This window comes from Bicyclus anynana, chromosome 18, assembly GCF_947172395.1.
Source record: "Bicyclus anynana chromosome 18, ilBicAnyn1.1, whole genome shotgun sequence".
Taxonomy (NCBI): domain Eukaryota; kingdom Metazoa; phylum Arthropoda; class Insecta; order Lepidoptera; family Nymphalidae; genus Bicyclus; species Bicyclus anynana.
The window spans coordinates 926,980-953,217 of record NC_069100.1 but is presented as its reverse complement, the minus strand read 5'-3'; the positions used below and the strand labels follow the sequence as shown (position 1 = coordinate 953,217).

The 26,238-nt window shown below is 36.5% G+C and overlaps 1 protein-coding gene across 2 annotated transcripts in view; it reads right to left on the bottom strand.

The window, feature by feature from the left end:
- The window catches only part of LOC112046067 (nephrin), a 301,409-nt gene that overhangs the window by 253,994 nt on the left and 21,177 nt on the right, over positions 1-26,238 (bottom strand). For both annotated transcript variants that reach the window (XM_052886726.1, XM_052886727.1), the window contains exons 3-4: positions 15,099-15,248; positions 1,860-2,039 (exon numbers count right to left, since the gene is read on the bottom strand). In XM_052886726.1, the coding sequence (XP_052742686.1) occupies positions 1,860-2,039; positions 15,099-15,248 (330 nt within the window). The remainder of the gene's footprint in view (positions 1-1,859; positions 2,040-15,098; positions 15,249-26,238) is intronic.

Genomic DNA, 26,238 nt, shown 5'->3' with positions numbered 1-26,238 from the left:
AAAATATTACTTAATGATACAGATATTTGAATATTTTTAATGTATCTAGGTTTAATTAGCATAATTCTAATGAATTAAAAAAATAATTGTAGGTACGTTGATTCTAAATTTATCTGCAGATCTACTTTTATTTGTTACACGAAATGTCTTATGCAATGTTTATTAAGTCAACCCGCCCTGGGGTGGTTTGGTGGATCTAAGCTCCATAACCCTTCGCCTAGGAGGTTAACCTGGCCCTATTTACATTGTGGATATAAAGGATATGGATCCGGCCTTTCAAATAGACTAATAATTTATGAAAAAAAATTAATGAAACATTTCAGGTTAATCAATTAACATGAAAAATTAAAACCGACAAATTCTGTGCCGCTGTTATTTTCACTATCAGGCGTTTTTAAAACACTATATATTGAATAGGACACGTTTAAAGTTGTTTTACGCTTTTTTCGCAAACACTGTCACATGGTTTTACATTTTACATATTAAATAAAATAAAGCTTGGTTCAAACGGCCACAAAAAGGTCAGCCAGAACAAAACACCTATTTTAAACACCTTGCTTGTTGACATTTTGTGTGAAAATCTATTAAATATAATTTTCTTGACACGGTGTTTGTTACCAAACTCCTCAAAAACGACTGGGCCGATTTTTATGGAATTGTGTGTGCATATCGGGTAACTCTAAGAATCGCCGTATAGATCTATTTTTCAAAATCCAAAAGGTAAAGCTTCATTCAAATATTTTTAGGCCAAACAACGTTTTCCGGGCCAGCCAGTATATTAAATTAATCGATTTTATCGATAACATCACTTTTTATTACCCTAGTGGGATAAAGTGAATTTTGTATGAATTTCTAAGTAACTTACTCGTAGATTAAATTAAGACTTTTCTAAATTATTCCAGAACTGTGGAACATTTTTTAATTAATTTATTATAATCAATAAATTTTAATATTAATTAATTTATATTAGCATATTTTTTCCAATTTATCCTATTCTAGTTCAGAAAACAGTGTGAAAGTGTGTTCGGAGGTAGTTTTCTAGATTAGCATACAATCAGATAGTTTTCTAACTACCAAAATCAATGTCACATCCACTTATCGATAGTAAGAGTCAACCCTCGGAAACCTATCAAGACAACCCTTCAACCCCCATAAACCGAGATCCTAGACATATCAGGGCGCGCTCGATTCATCTCGGGGTTAAGCTTTCATATAAAACCGCCCCTTCGCACCCTTACCCGACTACAGTACAAGATTTTGCGCTTAGGTAATGCTTATTGAAGATTTTTCATTTTGCGTTTGTTTTTATACGATTCGTGAACGATTTAAGTGTTTTATAAGCCTTGTGTTTATTTTATAGGGTATCGATTTTTGTGATTTAAGTTGTTAGGTTTAAATATACAAACACGCTCTGTATTCAATACAAGAATCCTATTATAAGGCTTCTTTATACTATCCCCATTTGCAATTAGTTTACTTAATATATTTAATTGCATATAAAAAACTTTTAATCTAGTACAGTTCAGACAGGTCACTGAAATTCGTCTTATATTCAGTATCTAAGACCAACAGGTATGAACTAATAGGTACTAATTACGTTATAGAATAGATAACACAATGGTTTAGGAACTTATCAGCGCTGTATATATTTTAACAGATTACGAATATCATGATCAATAGTAATCAGGTAAATACTCATAAATCAGTGAACTTTAATGATTGCAAAGTTAGTAGAATATAAAGATCCACTAAAGGTGTTCCTACATATAAAAACTTAATTGACTAATCAGTAGAAAATATGAAGTTGTTTCTATAGATAACTTAATTTCCTAGCCATTAAAATATAAAGGTTTACTCACATATAACAGAGAGCGAGGCGTTCGCACGGATGACCTTGTGCTTGGGTGCGGGGCCGACTTGGCACTGGTACTCGGCCTCGTCCTCCAGTGTGACGTTGACGATGCGCAGGTTGTAGACCCCATGCCGACGGTCTCCGAACATGGTGTAGCGCGCATAGCCGGGGATCACTGACGAGTAGCCTGGGGACAGAACATGTATGTTAGAAATTTACTCATCAATTCTTTAAAACTATAGCTTGGCAAATGGTCGGGGTAGCGAAGCCCCGCGCGCACGACTTCATACCCGTGCAGTCCTTCCATGTGCCCCGCGCGCACGACTTCACAGTGTCCCCCCCCCCCCCCAAGCTTGCCAAGCTTATAACTAATGTGTTAGAGGTAAGATTTCTTTTTTTGTTTGTTACGATGTAAATCAAAATTTCTCCACAGATATTAGAAATTCTTTCATCAATGGAAAGCTGTATTATCAGCGAGTAACATAGGCTATATCCGTATTCCCACTGGAACGGGAACTACGCGGGCGTAATCATAGGGCGTCTGCTAAGTTTTGTAGCCTAAATATAGATTTTTGTGTCACTAAATGCTTCCTTTTAACAATTGAGAAACAAAATCTATAGTCAAAAATATAGTAAAACATGTTTGGTACGCTTGCAGGCCATTACTCGATAGTCATGACGAAATTTTACTAAAAATATGTTATCACTGGGGACATGTACAGTAAATATAGTCAAATACACAAAACATTGTCAAATGCACGAGATTCCTAGAAAAACGTACAGAACTTTTATTCAAAGATGAGAGCATAGGTTAGGTTTTGTTTATTTATTGCATAGCAATAAATAAACAAAACCTATAATAGGAGTTTGTGAAAAAGTAATCAATTTGTAAACTAAAACATTCATCAAAAAAAAATTCTCGTCATCCATTTTTAAATAGTTTCAATGGAACGGAGCAACCCGACCGAAAGTAATGCGAGTAATTTGAAATTCAGTTAAACGAAATAAAGAGTGAAAGAACTTAAATTGCAAACACTCAATGGAAAGTTTAATACCTAGGAGACTGGAAGCTTCACTTAGCCTCGGTTTTTAACTACCTACTTATTTTAACTCGTTTTTTCACTTGTCTATAACTTATTATGTTTTTAAAAATAAATTAACGTTTGATTGCTATCTCATTTGATGTTAAATGACAATGCAGTATAAAGGTACTCGCACACCAAGCGACCACGACCACGACCACGACCACGACCAGTGGCGATAATGACCTCGTTAACTGAAGAAACTATATGAACATAGCGCACTTGAACGCTCTGGCCAACTAGCCGCAAACCGCGCCGGTACTACTGAGCTTGTAGCCATGTGGCACGTCTATTCTCTATCTACAAACGCTGACGCTTCGAAGAGTAACAAGCTCTATGAGAATTGTTAGCGACGCAAATTATTATTATATTTATAAAGAAAATCCCGACCTTATTGTATGTATTTAATAAAATAAATGGGCCGAGCAAACAACGGAACGTATAACGTCCAAGGGCTGTCAGTTTTGACAGATATTTGAATATACCCAGTTCGTTAAGAATTACCCAACTGTCAACATCCCTTGCAACGAGATACGTCCCGAAGAGCTCATTTTCGCCGTATTTCTGTGTTTTTGTTTCGTCCGTTACAAAGTGGTCCTTCGAGCCGGACTCTTACTTCACCCGAGCAACGGTCACCACACACGTATCCAAAGAAATAAGCCGATTTTACCAAAAGCTGTGTTTTTATTGAGCCTGGCCTTCACAAAGTGGTCTTCGAGCCAGATCCTTATGTACGAGAATCTGCGACACAAAATTTATGGAGGTACGAAGCGCTAGCTTAAGCCAGCTATTGGTTACGCAACGGCTTAAGCAGACACGGAACCAAGAGGTAGGTGAAGATGACGCCGCGCATAAGGCACGGGATAAAAGTATCAGTACCGGTCGTCAGGCGACCACATACGGTTCAACTACTGCACTATTATCAAAGAGACCACGATCATCGAAGGCAGTGAGTCTAACAAGGAGACGGTTGGAACTGGAGGCAGCTGCGGCTGAAGCAAAAGCCCGCATAGATAAGGAGCTTATAGAAAAAAGGCTTCAAGCTAACATTGCGGCACTGAAGGTAAAATACAGTCCATCAAAGTTGAAGGAGAAGGTGAGGTCAACGCGCGATCAACATGAACGGTCCGCGCACGATCAACACGAGCTGTGCACGCCCGCCGTTGGATGCGGTGGCACTGAAGGTGCAGCTCCGTTGGTTTATGGTGCAAAGGGTCGATCAATCGTTGGCAATTCATCGGAACCTGAAAAGTCAATTTTAAAGACACCGAAGAGTCTACCTACACAAACAGGTCATATTAATAATTACACGAAGTGGCAGTCACTATTCATCGGTAAATATAGCCAAAAAATTGTACCTGTCACTGTAAAATTTAATACTTACGCTTCATACGTTCACAATTATGAAGACAGCTCGCTAAAATGCATTAACATTACACCAGTCATGAAGTCAGTGCTACTTTCGACGGTAACTTGCAAGCCGGTATACGACACAATAATATTATGTCCGACCGTGTCTACTCAAAACAAAGGTAACCACGCAGAGAAACACTTTGCTTTGAATGGAAAATATCGGAGAGAAAAAGTCACAATCATACCGAAACCGCGAGTACACACACCACAAGCCATCACGAACACTATGAGTATGTATTCAAACAATGATGTTGATTATTATTCCCAAAAACTAATTGTTATGAAGTCGAAAGTAGCAAAAGCATGGTGTTTATCGCAAAATAGAATGTTAACTGCAGCGATAGATATAACTTCAATCAGCGCACGGGACGAGCTACGTGTGAAAGAAACAAATATATGCGTAAGCGCCGATTATAATGAACGTTATGACAAGAGGACGCAACGTAGAAAATCGTTTGAAAAACACTGCGCGACCTACCACGACTGTTTGCCGAACTACAGATCGTCACTGAAAGTGAAGGGGACGAGAGATGCACCGCGCGCACTTAGTAGCACAATCAAATGTGTAGAAGCGAGCGAAGGAGCATTTTGTGAATGTTTGAACAGGGAAAAAATATGTTTTGTTGCACTCTGGTGCGTGAATCACGCTGACCGACGGCGGCCGCGCGCAGGCGGTGGATCTATAAGTCGATGTCAGCTGATTGTGTACCTACTTACCCACTCGTACGAATAAATAAAAGGGAACGATGGTGCGTCGCTAGTTATCCAACAGGATTGGAGTGCTGTGTCCAGCACTAGGGTGGGGTATGTTAGCGACGCAAATTATTATTATATTTATAAAGAAAATCCCGACCTTATTGTATGTATTTAATAAAATAAATGGGCCGAGCAAACAACGGAACGTATAACGTCCAAGGGCTGTCAGTTTTGACAGATATTTGAATATACCCAGTTCGTTAAGAATTACCCAACTGTCAACATCCCTTGCAACGAGATACGTCCCGAAGAGCTCATTTTCGCCGTATTTCTGTGTTTTTGTTTCGTCCGTTACAAGAATGACTGAATCGATCGACAACTTGATCACGTGACATGTCGATAGTGAATGTCATTCCCATACATCTTGTAAGTTTTCGAAGCGTTAGGGATTGTAGAAAGAGAATTAACGTCCTACAGGTCCTGCCCCCTAGCCAAGTTGCACGTCGATTCTCTTTCTAACGCTTCGAAAACTAGAAAAATGTATGGTCGTTGCTACCAAGCTTTGCTATGATCAATCGCACACTAATTCTGATTATTTACTTAGATATCATTTATTTTGTTGACATAATCGATAAATACACACATTTGTGATAGGCACCTATTTTCACATTTATGTTTTGAAAGGATTTTTTTTTACATATAGCGCTTGGCAGCAATCATGCTTGATAGTGGAACGCGCTTGCCTAGAAGTTGCCTATTCACTCTTGACTTGAAGATACCTTTATTGTAGGTGGTGGGCAAAACGGAAGCTGGAAGGGCATTCCATAATTTCGCAGTGCTCGTACGCGTCCAGGGGACATCAACTACGTATGGATGCAGACCTCTGCGATGCCTGGCATTACCTTTTTGTCGGGGTTTAAAGAAATATTGGTTTAATTTTGACATGATACTGAGTTAAAATACATAAAGAGGCAAAGTTTGAATTTGCACATCTAAGCTAAGCCGAACTTTAAACCACGAAATTGTAAGCATTTCTGACGAAACTTCGCGTTTCATACAGGTAGGTACACTTTGCAAAAGTGAGCCAAACAAAAAAATGGAAGGGGGCCTTTTTGCCCACTTTTTTGCGGGATGCGCCATGGCTACCCATGCGCGAACACGCCATAACTTTTAGTTGGTCTAGCTTAATTTTAACTGGAAAAATTCGAGTTAATAGCTCCGAAAGACCAGTCAAAGTTGACCTCTACGGTCTTTGAAAGAAACAGTTTTCAAGTATCAAGAATATTTCTGTGTAGTATTTCGTGTAAAACGCCTTTGAGAGGTTTGAAGTTTCGAGTTTTTAAAAGCAGATTTATTTATGTTTTAAGTAAAGCTGTATATAAAAATGTTACAGGGTTGTCTGTTACATTAAACTTCTTATTATATAAGCGAGTAAAAACTTTGTTTGTCGCCGATAATTGGTTGGTTGCGTAACTGTCAAAGCAAAGCTTGACCGGGACTGTTAGTATGTTAATAACAGTTCTACCATAAAGGTAGATGCCATTGCTCATAAGAGTATAATCTAAATTCATAAGTCCTTGAATCGAACAATGAAATACAAACTTATCTATACTAATGTTGTATACAGGAAAGATATGATAGTATGTTTGTTTGCATTGAATAGGCTCTGAAACTACCGAACCGATTTGAAAAATTCACTGTTAGGAAGCTACACTAACCCCGAGTGCTATAGGCTATATTTTAACCCCGGAGTGTAGGTGGTGTCCCATTCACCTGATATTGATCGTTAGATCCTCCGTGGCGCAATGGTATGCGCGGTGGATTAACAAGACGGAGGTCCTGGGTTCGATCCCCGGTTGGGCCGATTGAGGTTTTCTTAATTGGTTCAGGTCTGGTTGGTGGGAGGCTTCGGCCGTGGCTTGTTACCACAATGTCATGTAGAAATCGAAAGGAGTGTGAATTTTTATGCTCCTCCTAACGAATTAGTCCGCCTCCATCTTAGATTGCATCATCACTTACTATCAGGTGAGATTGTTATCAAGGGCTAACTTGTAAATAATAAAAAAAAAACTATTTGACTATTTAACGATCAATATCAGATGAACGGAATATCAGATGAACGTCAAATACGTTAAATAGTCAAATACTATCACTAAGCCCACCAGTCCGCATTGAAGCAGCATAGCGAGTCTAAGCTCCATAATAAATCCTCTCCTGTAAAGGAGTCCTGGTCCTGTGGGCGTTTTGAAAAGGCTTTTAATGATGATGCATTGTTGTCAATTCACGAATATTCATTATTCATACAAAATTTTTTATATCACTTAATGTTACGAAATAACAATGAAAACCGTGAACACCGAGGTGGTAAATTACACAGTTATCAAATTATCAATTTTACGGTTATCAATTTATCATTCTGTGATTTATCACCGTGAAGCAGTTATTACGCTAAACGGCTAACAACTATTTTTATGTAAAAACGCGATACCATAAAGACGCCATTTTTATTTCAATATTTTTAGTTAAGTGTTGAAATCGCTATAGTTCATTCATCATCATTATTAACAGCCGATGGACCATCCATCCAGCGGCTTCCTGCAACCTGTTTGATGTCCTCGGTCCACCTAGTGAGGGGTCGCCCAACACTGTGCTTTCGGTGCGGGGTCGCCATTCCAGCACCATAGGACCCCATCATATAATTATATAAGTTGATAATTTTTGTTTATTTCATCATCATCTGCTGATGGACGTCTATTGCTGGACAAAGGTATCGTGTAACTTTTTTTTTATTATTATTTACAAGTTAGCCCATGACTACAATCTCATCTGATGGTAAGTGATGATGCACTCTAAGATGGAAGGGAGCTAACTTGTTCGAAGTAGGATGAAAATCCAATCCTTTATGACAGTTGTACTTTGGGCCGTTAGAAGTTGATAATGATGACAAAATTAAGCAGTTAATATTTGCAAAGTCCAAGAAAGTTAAGTTATAAATGCAAACAATATTATCACCTAAGTTCTCTTATCTATTGACAAGAGCCAGGCAAAGTTGGGTAATTGAGCTTAAAGAGATAAAATTTTCCGGATAATTGAATAATTCATCTAATTACAGTAATTAAGTGGATACAATCTCGCCGGGAGACTGGGTTGTTGTCTGCGGAACGATTCTGTTGGCAGTTTTCCGGGGAAATACATTTTTAAGGCAAGCAAGACTACAAAAATAATTTAGTTATCTATATTTTGTTATATCTATGAGACTATATATCTATTATAATTATCTATCGGACTAACGGACATCATGCTGGCGGCTCGAGACCGTTGTGCTTGGAGGTCCATACAAGAGGCCTATGTCCAGCCTGTGGACGTCGATCGGCTGAAAAGGAACTGACATCATCATCATCATCATTATCAACCCATATTCAGCTCACTGCTGAGCTCGAGTCTCAAAATATCAATCTCAAATGAGAGGAGTTCGGCCAATCGTCCACCACGCTGGCCCACCGACCAATGTGGGTTGGCATACGGAGATAAAATACATCCTATGTTACTCACTTATAATGTAGCGTGAGATATATTTTTACAAGCAAAACCTTCCAAAAACCAAATACGAGTAGGTACCTACCACGAAAGTTACATTGTGCTGAAAAATAAACGCATTCCAATTACCTATTATTCAATAATAATTGAATGGCAGGTTACAATTAAGTATATAAAAAATAAATAAAAAATATGCAGCCCAAGGGCTAGAATAAAATCGTTTACACGCAGGCCACGCCGCGGGCAATAACTAGCTAAATATACCGGAACACGGCTCTCAGAACCTATTGTTCCGTGGTATTTGATCTCAGTTTCAACTGGCATCCACGCCGGCATGTCAGTGTTAATAGTTAATTACAACGCGAGTACATTAGGGGTAGTTCACCCCTACGCGGAGACGCGCCGTCACACGAGTTTGACTGTCAATTATCTCGATACTAACTGTAATAATATAGTGCTAAGTTACAAGCGGTAGCGGTTCTGTACAAATATAATAATATTTAGCGCGAGTACATTGGTAGTTTATTCCTTACCTGAAGATATGTTGTACGGGATTGATTGGCAATTATATCGAAACTAAGTAATGCTATGTTTGAAGTAACAGCGGACGGTTATGTTTCCTTGAAATATATGCATTTAAATAATGAAATCCTCATCTAAATCCGATTATTAGTTTTTGATACATGCATAAAAAAATCTCGTAAGTATATTTCGCGATCACAAAATTTGAAAGACCTGATCTTTTACTTTAACAAATTTTTGATAAAGTAAATTTGATTATGATAAGAATTAATTTTTTTCCACTAGTAATAAAAAACACGAAATCATTCAACACACACTTAATACTATTCAGTTAACCCTCTAATACTATTACGTAAATATAATTTAACATTTACTAAAATATAAGGATGTAAGTAGGTATTACAAGAATATAATTCATATATAATACAATTTTAATAAAATAAATTAACTTGAAAATTTAAAAAAAGCTCTAAAAAAATACAGTTGCAAAAAATACTTATAATGTAAGGAGCCTTGAAAAGCACAAAAATTTCACGCGTGGAACACCTAATCGAGTAATTAATTATGCGCCAAAAATGCCTTACGTTATTTTGTAAAAGAGCATCATTTTAGATATGTTTATTGTTTACACTGCTGCTGATTTTTACCAAAATAGCTAGGAAACTTGCTTTCAAATAAAAAAACCGCATCCAAATCGGTCCATCTTTTGAGAGATACGATGCCACAGACAGACATCGACGTCAAACGTATAACACCCCTCTTTTTTCGTTGGAGGTTAAAAAATAACGTCAAGTGTAATTCGGCCACCTAGAGAGCTACAAGTATATTTATTCAAGCTACAAGCGGAAGCGATTTTCATTCAAGCGAGTGTTTCAAAAGAATTATATCCCATATTGTATCTTTGTGCATGTGAAAATGGAAAAGTTTATTTTTAAAAACTTTTATATTAAACTTTAGAAAAACGTGTGCATAAAAATACTTTATATCCCGGATGCAATTTCGCTTCGCGCGAAACAATTTCTAGGGATTTATTTTTATATATTCGGAACGGAAAATGATTTTTAAAAACAGTTTAAAATAAAATATCTGTATGCCTTTCATCTTGTTTCTATATAGAAATAAACGATTAATTTACACTACCCCTTAAAAATTCTCCCTTTATTTAATAAAATCAGTGCATTGTAGGTTACTGGTAGGTTTCGGCTGCAGCTAGGTATCACAACGCGTCAGAAACATATCATAAAGTGAATTTTTATGTATACTAATATTATAAAGACGGAAAGTTTGTGTGCTTTTGAGGTTATAGAGGTAATCTTTGGAACTACTGAATCTTCTGATTGATTTTGAAAATTAATTTGCCAATAGGAAGGCATGACTTTGCCGGCGGAAAACCCATAAAAGCAAAATATCCCACAATGCGTTGTTTTGTTATCATTCTGACACTTCCTACAAATTATAGTCATATTTCCACGAACTTACTGGTAAAACGAACAAATAGATGGACACGGTGAAGAATTTAGTTTTGTAAAATGTATAGAAAATGATTGTAAAGTGTACGCTACGTCTTATAAATCGTGCCAGGTATAAAGTACTGATATCCCGTCAATCCGTCTACACGGTGTCTCAATCAATCGCTCCGCTGTACCTCGTTTATTTGTACAGTATACAGCTATTGTCTCTGCTGATTGGGGTGATACGTTTTGACCGTTTAGACATTGCCAATTTCGGAAAAAAATGTATTACTAAATTACGATCCGCTTGGGAATTTATTAATGAACTCGAGACGTCATTTTCTGTCACTTGTTTCGCGATTCTTCCTCTTCATAGACACTACAGTCTGTCACTACAGGGCCAGGCTGGTTAATGTTAAATTGTTTAACAATCATTATCAGATATTCTCGTTTAAGGGGACTTTTAAGTACTCAGCCTGCAAAATTTGGAACGACCTACCACCACCAATTAGACTAGCTAAATCTCTTACTGTTTACAAAAAACTAATTAAAGAACATCTCTTAGTTCTACAGAAACAATAACCAAATATTTTGCAGGACAGTTGTTTTTCTTTTTTTTTATTTTTTTTTTGTCTTTATTGTAGTTGTTTAGTAATCTTATTTTATTTTTTATTTATTTTTTGCATATAATATTAATGTTTGTCCTTCGCTCCAATCTAATTTTTAACTGACTTGCAAAAAGAAGGAGGTTCTACGTTCGTCTGTATGTACTTATGTTTTTTACTTACTATAGATATGTGGATACATAGTAGTATATTATTTTGTCTATTTTAAATTTGGAATCAATAAATGACGCAACGCTCTCCCGATCAGTCCGTGAGCTCACCCTGGGGTCATGCCTGAAAATCAGCGCTACAGTTAGCGTCTTAGCTGTAGCATAGAGCTGAGGCAGCGCCCCATTCAGCCGAAGCCTTAGTATTAAGTTAGTATTAATTCTCATGTATTTTTTCTTATTTATGTTATGTTGTTTTGGCTGAATAAATGTTTTTATTATTATTATTATTATTATTATATTAATGATAAAGATTAAGATTGAGATACCTTATCGTGTTCTCTGAAGCACGGGGGCGTAACACCACAAACTTCACTACAGAATGAGAATTTTTAGAAGAAATAAAGGTCAATATTTAACTGTCCGACCAGGAGTTGAACCCAGTGATGCGAAGTCATAGGCTAGGCACTGGACTAGTAAGGCCTAATATCTATTCTGTATTTTCATAATAATGGATTAATATTTATAATTAAAAAAAATTATAGCTCATGTCACTACTGCAACTCTGACACTGTAGGGCGTGCCAATGAAATGGACATACATGACACACATGTATACACAGACTTACACACAAACATACGGTCGAAAAACATTACCCTACTTCTGACGCAATCGGGTAAAAACTTGTTGGACATTTCTAAACGTTCAAAACGTAGAGTCAAATTGAAAGGCTTCGTTTTCTTTGTCAGACAACCCTTTTGATTGGAGATATCACGGGGATGTTTTCATTGGAAACCTTACAGTGTTCCTTGTTGCTACACGGAGGGTCTTTTGATGTTTTTGTTCTATTTCGAGTTCGAGATATAGGGGAGGGTTTAAATGTAAATATAATATTTTAGATATAAATGGATATTCTATCTTTGGCCCAGTGGCTAACTTATATGGTTTCGAAGCTCAAGGTTTCTGTTCGAGTCTCAAGCTGGATGGCTGGAACCATGGATTTTACCGAGATAAAATGTTTTTACTGAGGTCTAATTTATCTCTATAAGTAAATTTCATCTAAATCAGTTTAGCTGTGAAAAGGTAACAAAGAGACGGCCTCCGTGACGTACCGCTAAGAGATTTAGTGTACTATGTCGTGTAGAAACCGAAAGAGGTGTGGATTTTCATACTCCTCCTAACAAGTTAGCCCGCTTCCATCTTAGACTGCATCATCAGGTGATATTGTAGTCACTTAAACGTAACGTTAAAGAATAAAAAAATAAATAGATAGACTTAGTTTCGCATTACATTATTAATAAGTAAGTACATACGGATGGGTGAAGCTTTTTTTCAAAAGATTTTCAGTAATTTTCAATCAGGAGTGGGAAAATTGTGTTTTGTTGGCCTCCGAGAATTATGTGGATGTAACACCACCAATATACCAATATAACACCACCAATATAACACCCTCCGTGGCGCAGTGGTGTGCGCGGTTGAATTACAAGACGGAGGTCCTGGATTCGATCCCCAGCTGTGAGGCTACGGCCGTGGCTAGTTACTTAATGTTACGGCCGCACTTAATGTTCCAGTACGCTGTGTGTGATGTGATGAGATTATAGTCAAGGGCTAACTTGTACAGAATAAAAAAAAGTTGAAAATTTGCACTGAACGTAAATCTTAGTGCTTTATATCCCGACCCAGGAATGGAATCCAAGACCTCATGATCCGATGATATTTTCCAAAAACGTGTTGGCCTTTTTTATATTTGATATGCTCTTAATCTGTTCAACATCGCCGCTTGACAGTTATCAGCTTTGACGCATCATTAATCAATATGGCGCTTCTGTACCTACTTCCTTCCTGATCCCTTAGCACTGTATCCGAGTTTACCATCAGAGAAAAATGAACCTTATCCTTTTAGCCTTAAAATTTACATTCATCTACTCCAATATAAACAGCGATTCCAGCGAAATGAGTGCAAAATAAACAGCGAAAGATATAGGACCTTAAAATCAAGTACTTTAGTTCTACTTTACTTTGAAGCTTATTTGAAAGTCTAGTATGAGTTTTGCATCCACACAATCAATGAGTCGTTTTTAAGTATCGAAACACGTTAACGTCAGAGTAAATTGAACCTAACACTCCTTAACTTAAAGATAAAGTTCATCTACACAGCAATCTTAGCAGCGTATGGAATAAATATCAGTTGTACAGAAAAGAACCGACCTTAAACCGAAGAAATTTAAGTCTATTTTTCTTTGACGTTAATCTAAAACGTCAAAGATTTCACGGTTAACATACAAGTCGTTTTATATACCATCAGAGCATTCTAAGTTTACAGTGAAATGAACTTACTGTTAATGTGTTATAGTAGAAATTCGTCTACACTTGAGTAGCCAGATGAAATACATACTACAAGTGTGAACAGTAATTTAATTTTTAGGATTCCGTACCAGAAAACGGAACCCTCAAGAACCCTTTGTTATCCTGTTATTTAACTGTAAGTATATAATAAACGTTATTGTTATATTAGAAAGGTTTGAATCTACATCAAGTCTACAGTCCCCTGAAGCTGAAAAAATCGAACTTCTAAGTTACAGTCATATAAGCTTCAAAAGTGTTTCGATAGTTTAAAGGCAATCGAAAATTATAGGGTACTTTCCATTGCTATATTGAATTCTCCACAGTAAACAGTAAAAGGGCTGCACTTACACGGAGATCATGGGTTCGATTTTCTTTCGTTCTACGTATGACACGACACAATAGTGTCGGACCCATTCCCATTTTATAATTTGAAAAAAAAACTCAGGTCAGCAGGCTAATTCACTATCTTAGACACAATAAGTACACTCTCAATCAAGTCATCAATATTATCCTTCAGTGCGCTTTCATTTGAAGTATACATATTTATAGACATTCCCACAACTTTTAAATGGCTCAACCGATTTTCATCAATATCTCTAAGAACACTCACACATAATCTAAATTGAAATATCTTCATCCGTTTGGGAGCTATGGTGCCACAGACAGATAGACACGTCAAACTTAAAACACCCTTCTTTTTGCTTCGTTTAAAAAGTTAAACTTCTTTAGTTTTCCCAACGTCCGTTCCCTCGCCCGATTACACTTTTCGTAGCGCATTCACGCAGTAATGCAGTCAAGCGTGCGTAAAGTTTTACTTCAATAAATGAAATGCGCCACGGTATGCGCTGTGGTATGCGCGGTGGATTTACAAAACAGAGGTCCTGGGTTCGATCGTCCCGGCTGGGCAATCTGCCCGGCGGGGATCGATCCCAGAGAAGATTTTCTTAATTGGTCCAGGTCTCGCTAGGAGGCTTCGGCTGTGGCTAGTTACCACCCTACCGGGATAGACGTACCGCCAAGCGATTTAGCGTTCCGGTACGATGTGTAGAAACCGAAAGGGATATGGATTTTTATTCTCCTTCTAACAAGTTAGCCCGCTTCCATCTAAGACTACATCATCACTTACCATCAGGAGAGTTTGTTGTCAAGGGCTAACTTATATAATGATTTATTTATTTTGCTATCATCCGCGAAAAGTCGATGAACCCATGCGACAACGTCACCCAGGTCCGACAAAATACTCTCTTCGCACGTTTCACCCCGATACCGGAGCATCCTCAGGAGATGTTGACTCTACAACGTGCAATGCATCATTATATAATCATGATGAACTTCCGCAAAGTAACGCCTGCTTTTATCCAATATTTAAAAGGGCTAACTTGTATAGAATAAAAAGAAAATGATATAAGAAAGAACACGGTACTCACCAAGTGCAAATCCATCTTTAGCCCACTGCACCTGCCCGCCCAGGTTCGCCACAGCGCACTCCAGCACCGCCTCCGAGCCTTCCTGCACGCGCAGGCTTCGCGGGGACACGCGGAAGTACTGCTGCTGCGCGCCACTCACCGCCGAGAGTGCTGCAAACATGTGATTCAATAATACACTTGACAGTTACAGTACAATAGAGTAAGGTTAGGTATTTAACTAGTCCTAGTTGGTCCATAAAAGAAGCCATAACAAAGGCCTATTTCCTGCAATGGATGTTTATCGGTTGTTTCTTCTATCTTCCATTAAAATCAGTTAAGCCATTCCACATATAGGCCCGGACAAACAGAAAGACAGACAGACAGAGAGACAGACAAAAAATGTTATAAAACTTTATTATGTTTTAGTACACGACACTAAAACATAATAAAGTGAAACATAACATCAAGTAAAACATAATAAGATAAATAGCTAGAAAAAATCATGATTCCAACGGGATTTGTGTAATACTGAAAGTCATCTAATAAAACATTTTTTTTTTTTTTTTATTCTTTACAAGTTAGCCCTTAACTACAATCTCACCTGATGGTAAGTGATGATGCAGTCTAAGATGGAAGCGGACTAACTTGTTAGGAGTAGGATGAAAATCCACACCCCTATCGGTTTCTACACGGCATCGTACCGGAACGCTAAATCGCTTGGCGATACGTCTTTGTCGGTAGGGTGGTAACTAACCACGGCCAAAGCCTCCCACCAGCCAGACCTGGACTAATTAAGAAAATCTTAATCTGCCCAGCCGGGGATCGAACCCAGGACCTCCGTCTTGTAAATCCACCGTGCATACCACTGCGCCACGTAGGCCGTCAAAATACTCCTTCGTAGTTGGTTAAAAAGTTCTAAAACGATACCCCTCTTTTAGCAGTCGGGTTATAGACCTTGGCAATAAAACACCGAGCTGTCCGTCCAATCGAATGGATGCTGAGTGTACCAGATGTGTCCCAGCGGACAGATCTCTATTACCTATAATCTCATCAGGCAGACTTTTTGTACATTCCGCGCCGTAGTTAGCAGGTAATACAGGCAAATTTAATTTTACTTCAGTCGAAAAATTCTAAATGTGAAAAAAACAAACAACTTTTTTTGAATTTAAATTTCTTTGTACGGGTACTTAATGTATTTTTATTTGTTCCGTTTTTGATAAAATTTATACGAGTGTAGTTCAACTTAATCTGCGGATTTAACAGTCTTGGAAAATATCAGGATAAATAGAGATAACAACTTTCTGGCACAATCGGTAATGGATAAGGGTTAAATTCCCAGCTTGGGTCATTTAAGGGCCTTGGAGTTCCAAAATTGGCTATTAGGTCTAATGGTAGTAGTAGATTTAAGCCGTGGCCCTCCCAATAAAGTAGTGCTGCTAAAAAAATCAGGAACGATACAGTATAAGAGGGAATAAAAGGAGTGAGAGGAGTTTTCGAATTGGCTGATGATGATGACAGTGTGGGAAGTCAGGAGTCATCATTATCAGCCTATTTTAAAGACCCATGGCCAGGCCTGCTTTCTTCTAGAAGAGGAGATATGGAGCTTAGACCTACCACGCTGCTCCAATGGGGGTTGGCAACCTAGAGAACTCGGAGCATGCGCATTTCATGTGAAAAAGCAGTGGACTTGATGGCTTGTCTAAACATGGATTTATGGGGTTTTCGTAATGCGTAATACCGCAAAAGCTGGTATGATCGATAGTCTGACAATTTTTATCATTATTTTGTAAAACTATTTTAAATATTGAAAAAAAATCGTATATAATTTTTATATAATATTATTTCCTGTAACTTAATAGATTTTTGATTCCATGTTATCTTAATAAATTTTTAATTCAATTATATTAATTAAACTATGAAATAACCATTGCTAATAAATCTATACTAATATAATAAAGCTGAAGAGTTTGTTTGTTTGTTTGTTTGATTGAACGCGCTAATCTCAGGAACTACTGGTCCGATTTGAAAAATTCTTTCAGTGTTAGATAGACAATTTATCAAGGAAGGCTACAGGCTATATATTATCCCCGTATTCCTACGGGAACGGGAACCACTAGGGTAAAACCACGCGGCGTCAGCTAGTAATAAAATATAGAGAATTTAGATAAAAGATAACTCCTTTGTGTGTAAAGGATTTCTCTAAATTTACCATAAGTTCTGATAACATTTAGTTTGACCTCTATTCTAATACAAAAGTAAATGTTATGAAAGATAGATTGCTTTTAAAAGACGTAACGCTTTCATCGCATGATGCATACGTCGTCGCGCGCGGTCGGTACGCCGCTCACGTCGCGAGCACTCAGCGGGCGCGCGTCTCGTGTGATACATCTTTTATATTCATTATGAGGAATACGTGCCGCTAACTTGACGAGGTTTTCATTTGGAGGCCGTGATTCTAATAGACCTTAGAGATACCTTATGTATTATCAAATTAATGTCTAAAATGGTATGGCAATTACTGTAATGCTTGGTTGGGTCAGTGTTTAGTCTAATAATTATTTTATAATAATTTATTTTGCTATCATCCGCGAAAAGCCGACGAATCCATGCGACAACGTCAACGTATACTAATATTATAATCTATACTAATGTTCTAAAGCTGAAGAGTTTGTTTGTTTGATTGAACGCGATAATCTCAGGAAGTACGGTTCCGATTAGATTAGATAGCCCATTTATCGAGGAAGGCTATAGGCTATATATTATTCCCGTATTCCTACGGAAACGGAAACCACGCGGGTGAAATCGCGCGGCGTCAGTTAGTTATTATATGAACTTCCGCAAAGTAACGCCTGCTTCTATCCAATATTTAATAATTAGTTAGTATTAGTATACTAATAAACTTTCTGTTAAATTCGGAGTTGTTTAAGTTAGTGGTATTACACCCCCTCGGAGAGCACTATAAGTTCCGGTCTTTATTATTTACATCTGATAGTAGTCCTTTAATGCATAACAACCTACAATCTTCTGTGGTAGTGCTATAGTAACTCATGAAGCTAAATGGGAATTCACTCGAGTGTCTCGGAGAGAGAGATTGCCCATGTATAGGATTTCACCTGATGTTAAGTGACGATGCAGACTAAGATGATAGCGAGTTGTAAAAAGTAGTTTATTCTACCCACCAGTAGCGAAGACTGAAATTTTCTCGTAGGTAACCTGTATGTCCGTAAAACTTGTGGAATTTTAAAAGGTAACCCGATAGAAATCGAATTGTTAGGATGCTGCTTGCTACCCACACCTATCTACGGTTTCTATGTGGCATCATACCGGGACGCTGAATCACTTGGCGATACGTCTTTGCTAGTACAATGTTAACAAGCTACAGCCAATGCCTACCAACCAAGTGAAGATTGAAAGAAAATAATCTATGATGATTCTTTTCTTTAAAAAAAAAAAAATGATTAGTATGATAATTTTTTGTAGTAAATCACAAGATGCCAAGAAAAATGAGAGTATAAAGCGTTGATTCTACGTCAGACAAAGAACTCTTCATCGGCTATTACTGTACCGTGGAGTGGGCGGGAGAGGTTCTTATAAGGCGACGCGACGCTCTACAGGGGTGAACGCTCCTGGCGGTCGCTGCGGTCCAAGCCATTAGATAACGCGATATATATGCGAAAAGTGATTTCATTATCATTGGGCCATTTAGTACAGGAAATCTATGTATCAGGATACAAGACCGGTTTCTAATAGATTTAATTCTTAAGAAGCGTGCATTTTTCAGTTTGTCTATGATCTTCGGAATGTGAAGGGGTCTAATTTTCCTTCCACCTTCCGTATTTAAAGTCGGACGATAGTACCTCAATGACTTTAATTGTGAATGAGAATGTCCTCTACATTTTTTGTCCAATAAAGTTTAGTGTACAACTCAAAGTTTAGGAGAAAAACGCAGGTAAAAGCAAAAGTAAATACAACAGTCTAGAACGAAATCTTATTAACATGAAGCGACACCTTAACTTTTTATAAAGGAAGGTGAAGCTCGAAACTTCTTCCGCTTGTAAATTTTTCTCTTTTATTGCTCGGTTTTTATAGCAATATAGGGTACAATACGGGGTTGTGGTGAGATGGCTGAGGTAGTTGCACCAAGCAAAAAGCGTTGCGTCAGTGGAATTTATTGTATTGTACACATAGATTTTTATTTTGATACTAGTTGACGCCGCGAGGTTTACCCGCGTGGTTCCCGTTCCCGTGAGAAAACGGGTATAATATATAGCATATAGCCTTCCTCGATAAATAGGCATTGAAAAATTTTTTTAATCGGATTAGTAGTTCCTGAGATTAGCGCGTTCATTCAAACAAACAAAAAATCTCTTCAGCTTTATATATTAGTATAGATATAGATAACTCTTAAATTTATAATTCATATAAATTTAGGATTTATCTATATCTATACTAATATATTATATAATTTAATATGGTGTACCTAAGTAAAATGTAAAAGCTAATACATAAACGTACTTGAACTTGAACTTTCAAAACGTTACGTGTCATAAAAAAATTATTGAGATAAACCTTGTCTTTTCAGAAACGTCCATTTAACAAATTACTACATAAAAGTTTCCACTTCACCGCAAAATGATAAAAATACACCCGCTATCGCTTCTAACTAACGCCATAATTTAAAACATAGTTTACAGTGTCAGCCTTAAGCGCGGGCACAGTAGATATATTACAAGCAGTAGTTGGACTTCATACTAAAGGTCGAAACGCGAGCTATACCTACGCAGCTCGTACGTGGGGTGATCGTGGGGTGAAGACCGTTGCGACTGTGCCGCGGTGACGAACGCAGTGTATTGGATTTTTTAATTATGACGACTAGGAAAAAAGTTATTATTTTTATAAAGTTTGATTAATATTTTGTATTCTAAAGGCATAATTTAATAAATATATATATAAATAAATGGTTAAATGATAAAATTGTGTAAATAGGTAAATGACGTAAACGTTAATATAATATTATTAAATAATTATTTATTAACTTCTTCATTTAGGTTGTTTTCTTTGATTATTATGTAATACATAGATTTTAATCTTATGACATGTATGTTTTGTATACCTGTATTTTAAGGTAATAAAGAAGTTACGTAAAGAAGTTGTTTGAATTTAACAACATTATTGTGTTGCTCATACTTTAATGTATTTGAATAAAAAAAGTAAAGAGCCAGCTGATATCAATATACCTATCCAGATTTTTTTATTAAACGACTAGCGAACCCGGTCAATCTCAATTTGTTTTTTGTAGTTCCTTCCCTACATGCCAAGTCAGGGTCAATTTTTTATCGTCTATTCTATAGTGTGGGGGTATCGTTATCGGTATTTTTGTACATTACATAAGGGGTTAAAGTGCTAACATAATCTACGGAACCCTACACTGCGCGTAGCCCGACACGCACTTGACCGATTTTTTATTATTTGGTCACCTAGTGTGGTGGTAATAGATAGATGGCATCACCAAAATAAATATAAGAAGGTCCTTCAAGATCATTGATTAGTATCAGCCTTATTTAAATCTACCAATCAAAAAACAACACGCATTTTATTGATCACTTCCTATTTTACTACAATTTACAAAGTATTTTATTTGTTTATTAAAAAAAAAGTATATTTACAATCACATAACTAAATGGAAACACAAAGTTGGCAAATGTAATTAAAATACTGGAGGCAGGCAGCCCTATCACATGTTTACGGAGCGCGCGGCTGTAGGTATTTATTTCAAAAATATGGCCGAGTTATTATACTGCTTGTAATATATCTACTGTGGCGCGGGATTCACATCGCGCTCAAATTAACCAGTCTGTTTGTTATTTCAATTGTCACTCGTGTGTGCGCGCCTTAAGTACACGCCTACTAGTGATGTACTTTGTTTATTGAGATTGTACACATAATATAACGGTTTTAGATAACAAATATTGGACAACTGTCTCTTGACAATATATTTGAAACTAATTTCAGAAAACTGATATCGTGAATCGGACACAGTTTGGTATTTCAGCTAGAAATGAAAAGAAAAAAAAATCATCCCCACTTTATATGTAGAGGAGGAACCCTGAAAATACTTTTAAAGATTTTATCATGCTAATTTACAGCTTTCTAGAAGTAGTACTTGCTGTGCAAAGCGACGGACGGACAGACGGAAATGGCAAAACTATAAGGGTTCCTTGTGGTCTACGGAACCCTAAAAAGAGTCTGGCGCCCGGATTGCTAGACAATTTATCAACAACAAATCATAATCTGATAAATACAACATTTTTCTGTTGTCCCCTGTTAGGTTTTTTCTCTCATATAGGATTGCTAGCTAAAGACAGATTCGTCATTTTAAGAGGAATGTAACCAATTTGAAATAACAATAAAAACATACACGTAACACATACGATCAGAACTCTTAACCATGACACGGCGACTAGCCCGATTTTTTACTCCCACTGATGACCTTAATTATAGAAGGTAATCTATAGCGTTTACCCACAACGCTATTTTAATAGCCAGTTATTTAGCTTAGAATAGTAATGGCACGACTGCAACCCATAAAGGTCGACCACATTAAGCCAACGAATTAGTTAATGTTTTGATAATAATTTTTCGCACCATATCACACGGGCAATAAACTGCAAACTAAAGCCTATTAATTTGATTTCTAGCCCACTGAAATGCGACCTAACATATTCCTGTAAACTTTGCTAAACAAATTCACCGACTAATTTAATTTATATCAAGTATTACTGATAAATAATACAAATAATATTAACACACTCGATTACTAATATTGAAAACGCTGAAACACAAAATTAATTCAACCGAAACATATTTCCGGATGTTGCCAGTATTTGAACGGGATACGTCAATATAAATTTCGGCAACTAATAAAACACAATAGCTAAACTAACTCGATAACAAAACGTTCGCTTTCCAACCCCGAAACTGAATTAAAAACATCGCATAACAGAAATAACAGTGAACCAATAATTTTCGTAAGCACTAAAAATTGCAATAAAATATATTTCAACTAAAAAATTCAACGAAATATTGATATTTCAAATTTCGAACAACCAGTTCAGTGCAGTCAAATGTTTTCCGGATTCATAATTCGAAACTCAAAAAGATTCGTACATTTTTACACGAGCGATGCGCGTCGCAAATTCCAATGATTTAAAAGCGACATTGCATCGACGAAACAAAAGAGTATCGATTTTGTCGCAACACTAGTTGTAATAAAATGTCTAATAACTTTCGATTAAAAACAACGTGGACCACAACGTGTTCTAAATTCAAAAGCAAAAGCCTTGTCCCGCTCCTGTATATAACTATCGATGATGTTAGCAACACTAGATTCTAGTATATTCCTAACGTTCAAATTTCAACTTTAAAACAAGGCTTTAAGATTTAGAGTTGTTTTTGTCTCGTTCTTTGTAATGTATACTTTGACAATTAGAATTTGCTTTTATGAATAATATTTAATTTTCAACTTCACTTTTTAATATACAGTACGTTTTTCATAATAGTGAATTTCTTTCACTCTTTTGTATCTCACGAATATTAATATTATTTTTTTATTAACCATTTGTGACTTTATTGTGTAAACAGTAAGGTATATTTTTGTACGTTCGCCGTATTTTTAATAGGTCCTTCATAGGAACGGAGCATAATTGTCAAGTTCCCGGTCGATAATGATGTGCGTTAGGGGACATCCACACGTATCGTAAACTCCGCTGACTGCCTGCGAGCCGGCAATTCACAGTTTTTTATTAGTTTAGTGGTTATTAGCCTTTGCGGCTTTGAATCATGGAGCAGGTTCGAGTTCTGCGGTAGAGACTGAGGCTCTAAAATACTAGATTTATTTTTCAAAATAATCTCAGTACACCGTAAAGTGTTACGTACAGTATACGCACCCTGTAGTTGCGAATTTACTGGTGTTATATCGCCATAGTCACAAGAGCACGTCAAGCCGTCGGTTCCGTGACTATCTGATAGATAGTGATCATTTCAGAGACTTAATCACCCAAAAGTCACCAATATGCTTTGAAGGACTGTGGAGAGAATAAGAGACCTGACACTGCGAAAAGTTATTAAATGAACATACTTAAAAAAAGATTCCGACGAATTTATAACCTCCTGCTTTTTTGAAGTCGGTTAAAAATAGGCTGATGATGAAACATTACGGCAGAAAGTGACCTGCATACAAATAACAATCGGCGGTTGACTGTCAGGTGTGGACGCGGCCTTAGGTTCTTTCTATATGTAATAACAGGTACAGGAATAATCTCGTCCAGTAATACGTATCTCGGAATGTTTATTGGGTGTTTTTCATGTCAATCTTTTTCTAGACACAAATGATTATACGTAATTCTTTTTAATTTAAAGATCTGTTTTGAAACCTGTTCGTAGGTATTGTTTCCATTGTAGATCGTCGTAACGTTTCGTTTTTGTTTTTTTTTATGATATAATTATGTCGTACTAGCCAACCAAGAAAATGACCAATAACTACCTACGGAACCTGTCATCATGAAACAACTTAGTCTTATGCGCCTGGAATTTTGCTTATATTGCATTTTTTCGAGATAAAATCTATTTCCATTTATTTCCATTCCAAATTTCAGCTAAAGCGGTTCAGTAACAAACATCCAAACATACATCTAAACATCCATACAAACTTTCGCGTTTATTATATTAGTAGGATGAGTGAACATCGTGATGTTTGGAAGTCCCTACAATAGGCCTATGTCCTGCAGTGGACGTCCATCGGCTGATATGATGATGATGATGAGAATGTTAAGAGTTTAAAAACATTTAAAATTATAATTTTAAATGTTTTATTCGTTCATTTGCTTTGGTGCTTAGTAAATATCTAAACATCCAAACTTTGACATTTGTAATATGAGCGTATTACGAACTCGGCAATTAATTAAATTTTGTAACTGGTGCGCAAACAAATGGTTCAATTGTTTGTCGCCATTCATTTCCAGGAAGGGGTGTCCTTTTGATCTCTGTTCATTGTGATCCCTTTTTACCTTTTTATTACGTAATCCGTTTTACTCATATATATCACCATGTCATCATTTTCTTTTGATGTTCTGGGATTGGACAGATTGAGTGGATTGGCGTATATTCTTGATTGACTAGTTGGCCCAGTGGTTGGACTACGTGGCTTTAGAGGCTTTAAGGTCCTGGAGGTTTTATGGGTCAGATTTTCTACTAATTATCAGTACCACAAAAGTGACAATTCAATATTTATAGAAAACAATAATTAGTTTTCATCAGGTTACATTTCTAATAAGCTTGAAAAAATTACAATAAAATAAGCTTTTAGTATTTTGATCTTTTTGCAATTGAGCTCGAGCGAGGGAGATAACACAAATACAAAAACATTTAAAAATCTTCTTTTTCTGATTCAAAACTACAGTTCTAAAACAAACAAAAAAAAACATGATATCATGCAAAAAAAAAATGTTGAAATTCAGCTGAAGTGTGGAATAAGTAAATTGATCTCTGGGAAAACACGAAAGGCCCGGATGACGTCGTAAACTTTTCTTTCGAAAGAAAAAGCTCGGGAAAACATCTACGCAAGGGGAAAAGTTCGTCTCCATTGAAGCCGGCCGTTTTTGTGAAACTTTTCTAAAAGACAGCTTCCGATAATTGAATATGTTGACGTTGTGGAAACGAGAAAAAGCCAAGTTCAGTGTTTAACGTGAGTTAGCTTATGTAAGCTGTTTTCTGACCAGACGTTGAAGCACATAATTTATTTCTTATTTCCTCTGACTCAATAGAAGAGGCCATTTTGATTATTAATGTTACTACTATTAAAGTATCCGTTTCCGTCTTTGAACAAATGTTTTACCTTGAAGTAAGTAAATTATCTAAATTATAATAATTAAGTAAATGTCATTTGTATTATTAGTAGATACGTTTGTCGACCTTGAAATCGAAATTGGCCTTGGCGGGGTTTTGCGTACTGTCTCGAATAAAATTTAAATAAACAAGATTTGGTTTTTTGAATACTATTTTTAAAATTTGAATAATTAAATTAAGTTTTTTTATTATTATCAGAGTAAAAATACTTAATTTTTAAGAAAAAATCAAATATTCATTCGTTTAATTGAAAAATTATTTTCGCTATAAAAACGTAAGAGTTTGTCCGTTTGTAATAAGTTCGTATTTAGTATGATATGTAGGTAGTATGATGGTGATAATGATGATTTCCTTCAATAATAATTAATCGTTTAAAAAATAGTTAACCGTTGTATCTATTTTAGTTAAATGTACCTAATCCTTGAGTCTTCTTCAAAATCAAATAAAAAATCGTGTCGTAACCGAATAATGGAAACACATGCAATATATACCGAACGAGGCAAGTTTTTTTCAGTATTTAGTCTCGTAGGAAGTTTTTTTAAGTCAATTACGTTGACATCCCGGCGATATTGATTAGGGCGAGTTAAGATAAAGTCGCTAGCTGATGGATGGTTCCGTAGATCGTTCTTTACATTTTAAACTTATTAGTAATAATTGATGGGTCTGAGTTATTAGTAATAATTAATGGTTTATTGGCTAATGAAGTTTTATTTGAATTACTAGAGTTTTTTTATTTTATTTAAACAACTTTTAAGTACACCAAATACCAAAACACAAGGTAGGTACTTATTAGCGTGTAGTGATAGACAAACATAAATTTGTATATTTACTTAATTTTTGGCAAGACTAGTGGATTTTTATTTATTCCAGATATAAAGAATAGCACTATTAAAAGTATCGGTCCTAAGGCTTTATCAGCAGACAGATAGCATCCGATTTGGTGACATTCTAATAAGCAGGTGGCCCAAGGATCTCTAAAACGTTCAAGAGTTGAGATTGACGGAGGAAAGTTAGTCGGCTCCAATCGGCCTACCGACAGACGAGGGTCGTGTTTGCTAAAAGATCGCAATACTATGTACATTTGTCTACACAACCTTAGCAGTTGGATCTTTCTGCGAATAACCATCAAATAATATGGAATCTTTTTTATTAATGATGGACTAAGCATGCCTATGGCTCACCTGATGACAAGTGAAAACGCATCGCCTACCTATACAGGTTGCTCGTTAATTTCCCATAACTCTAGGGTTATTCTTTA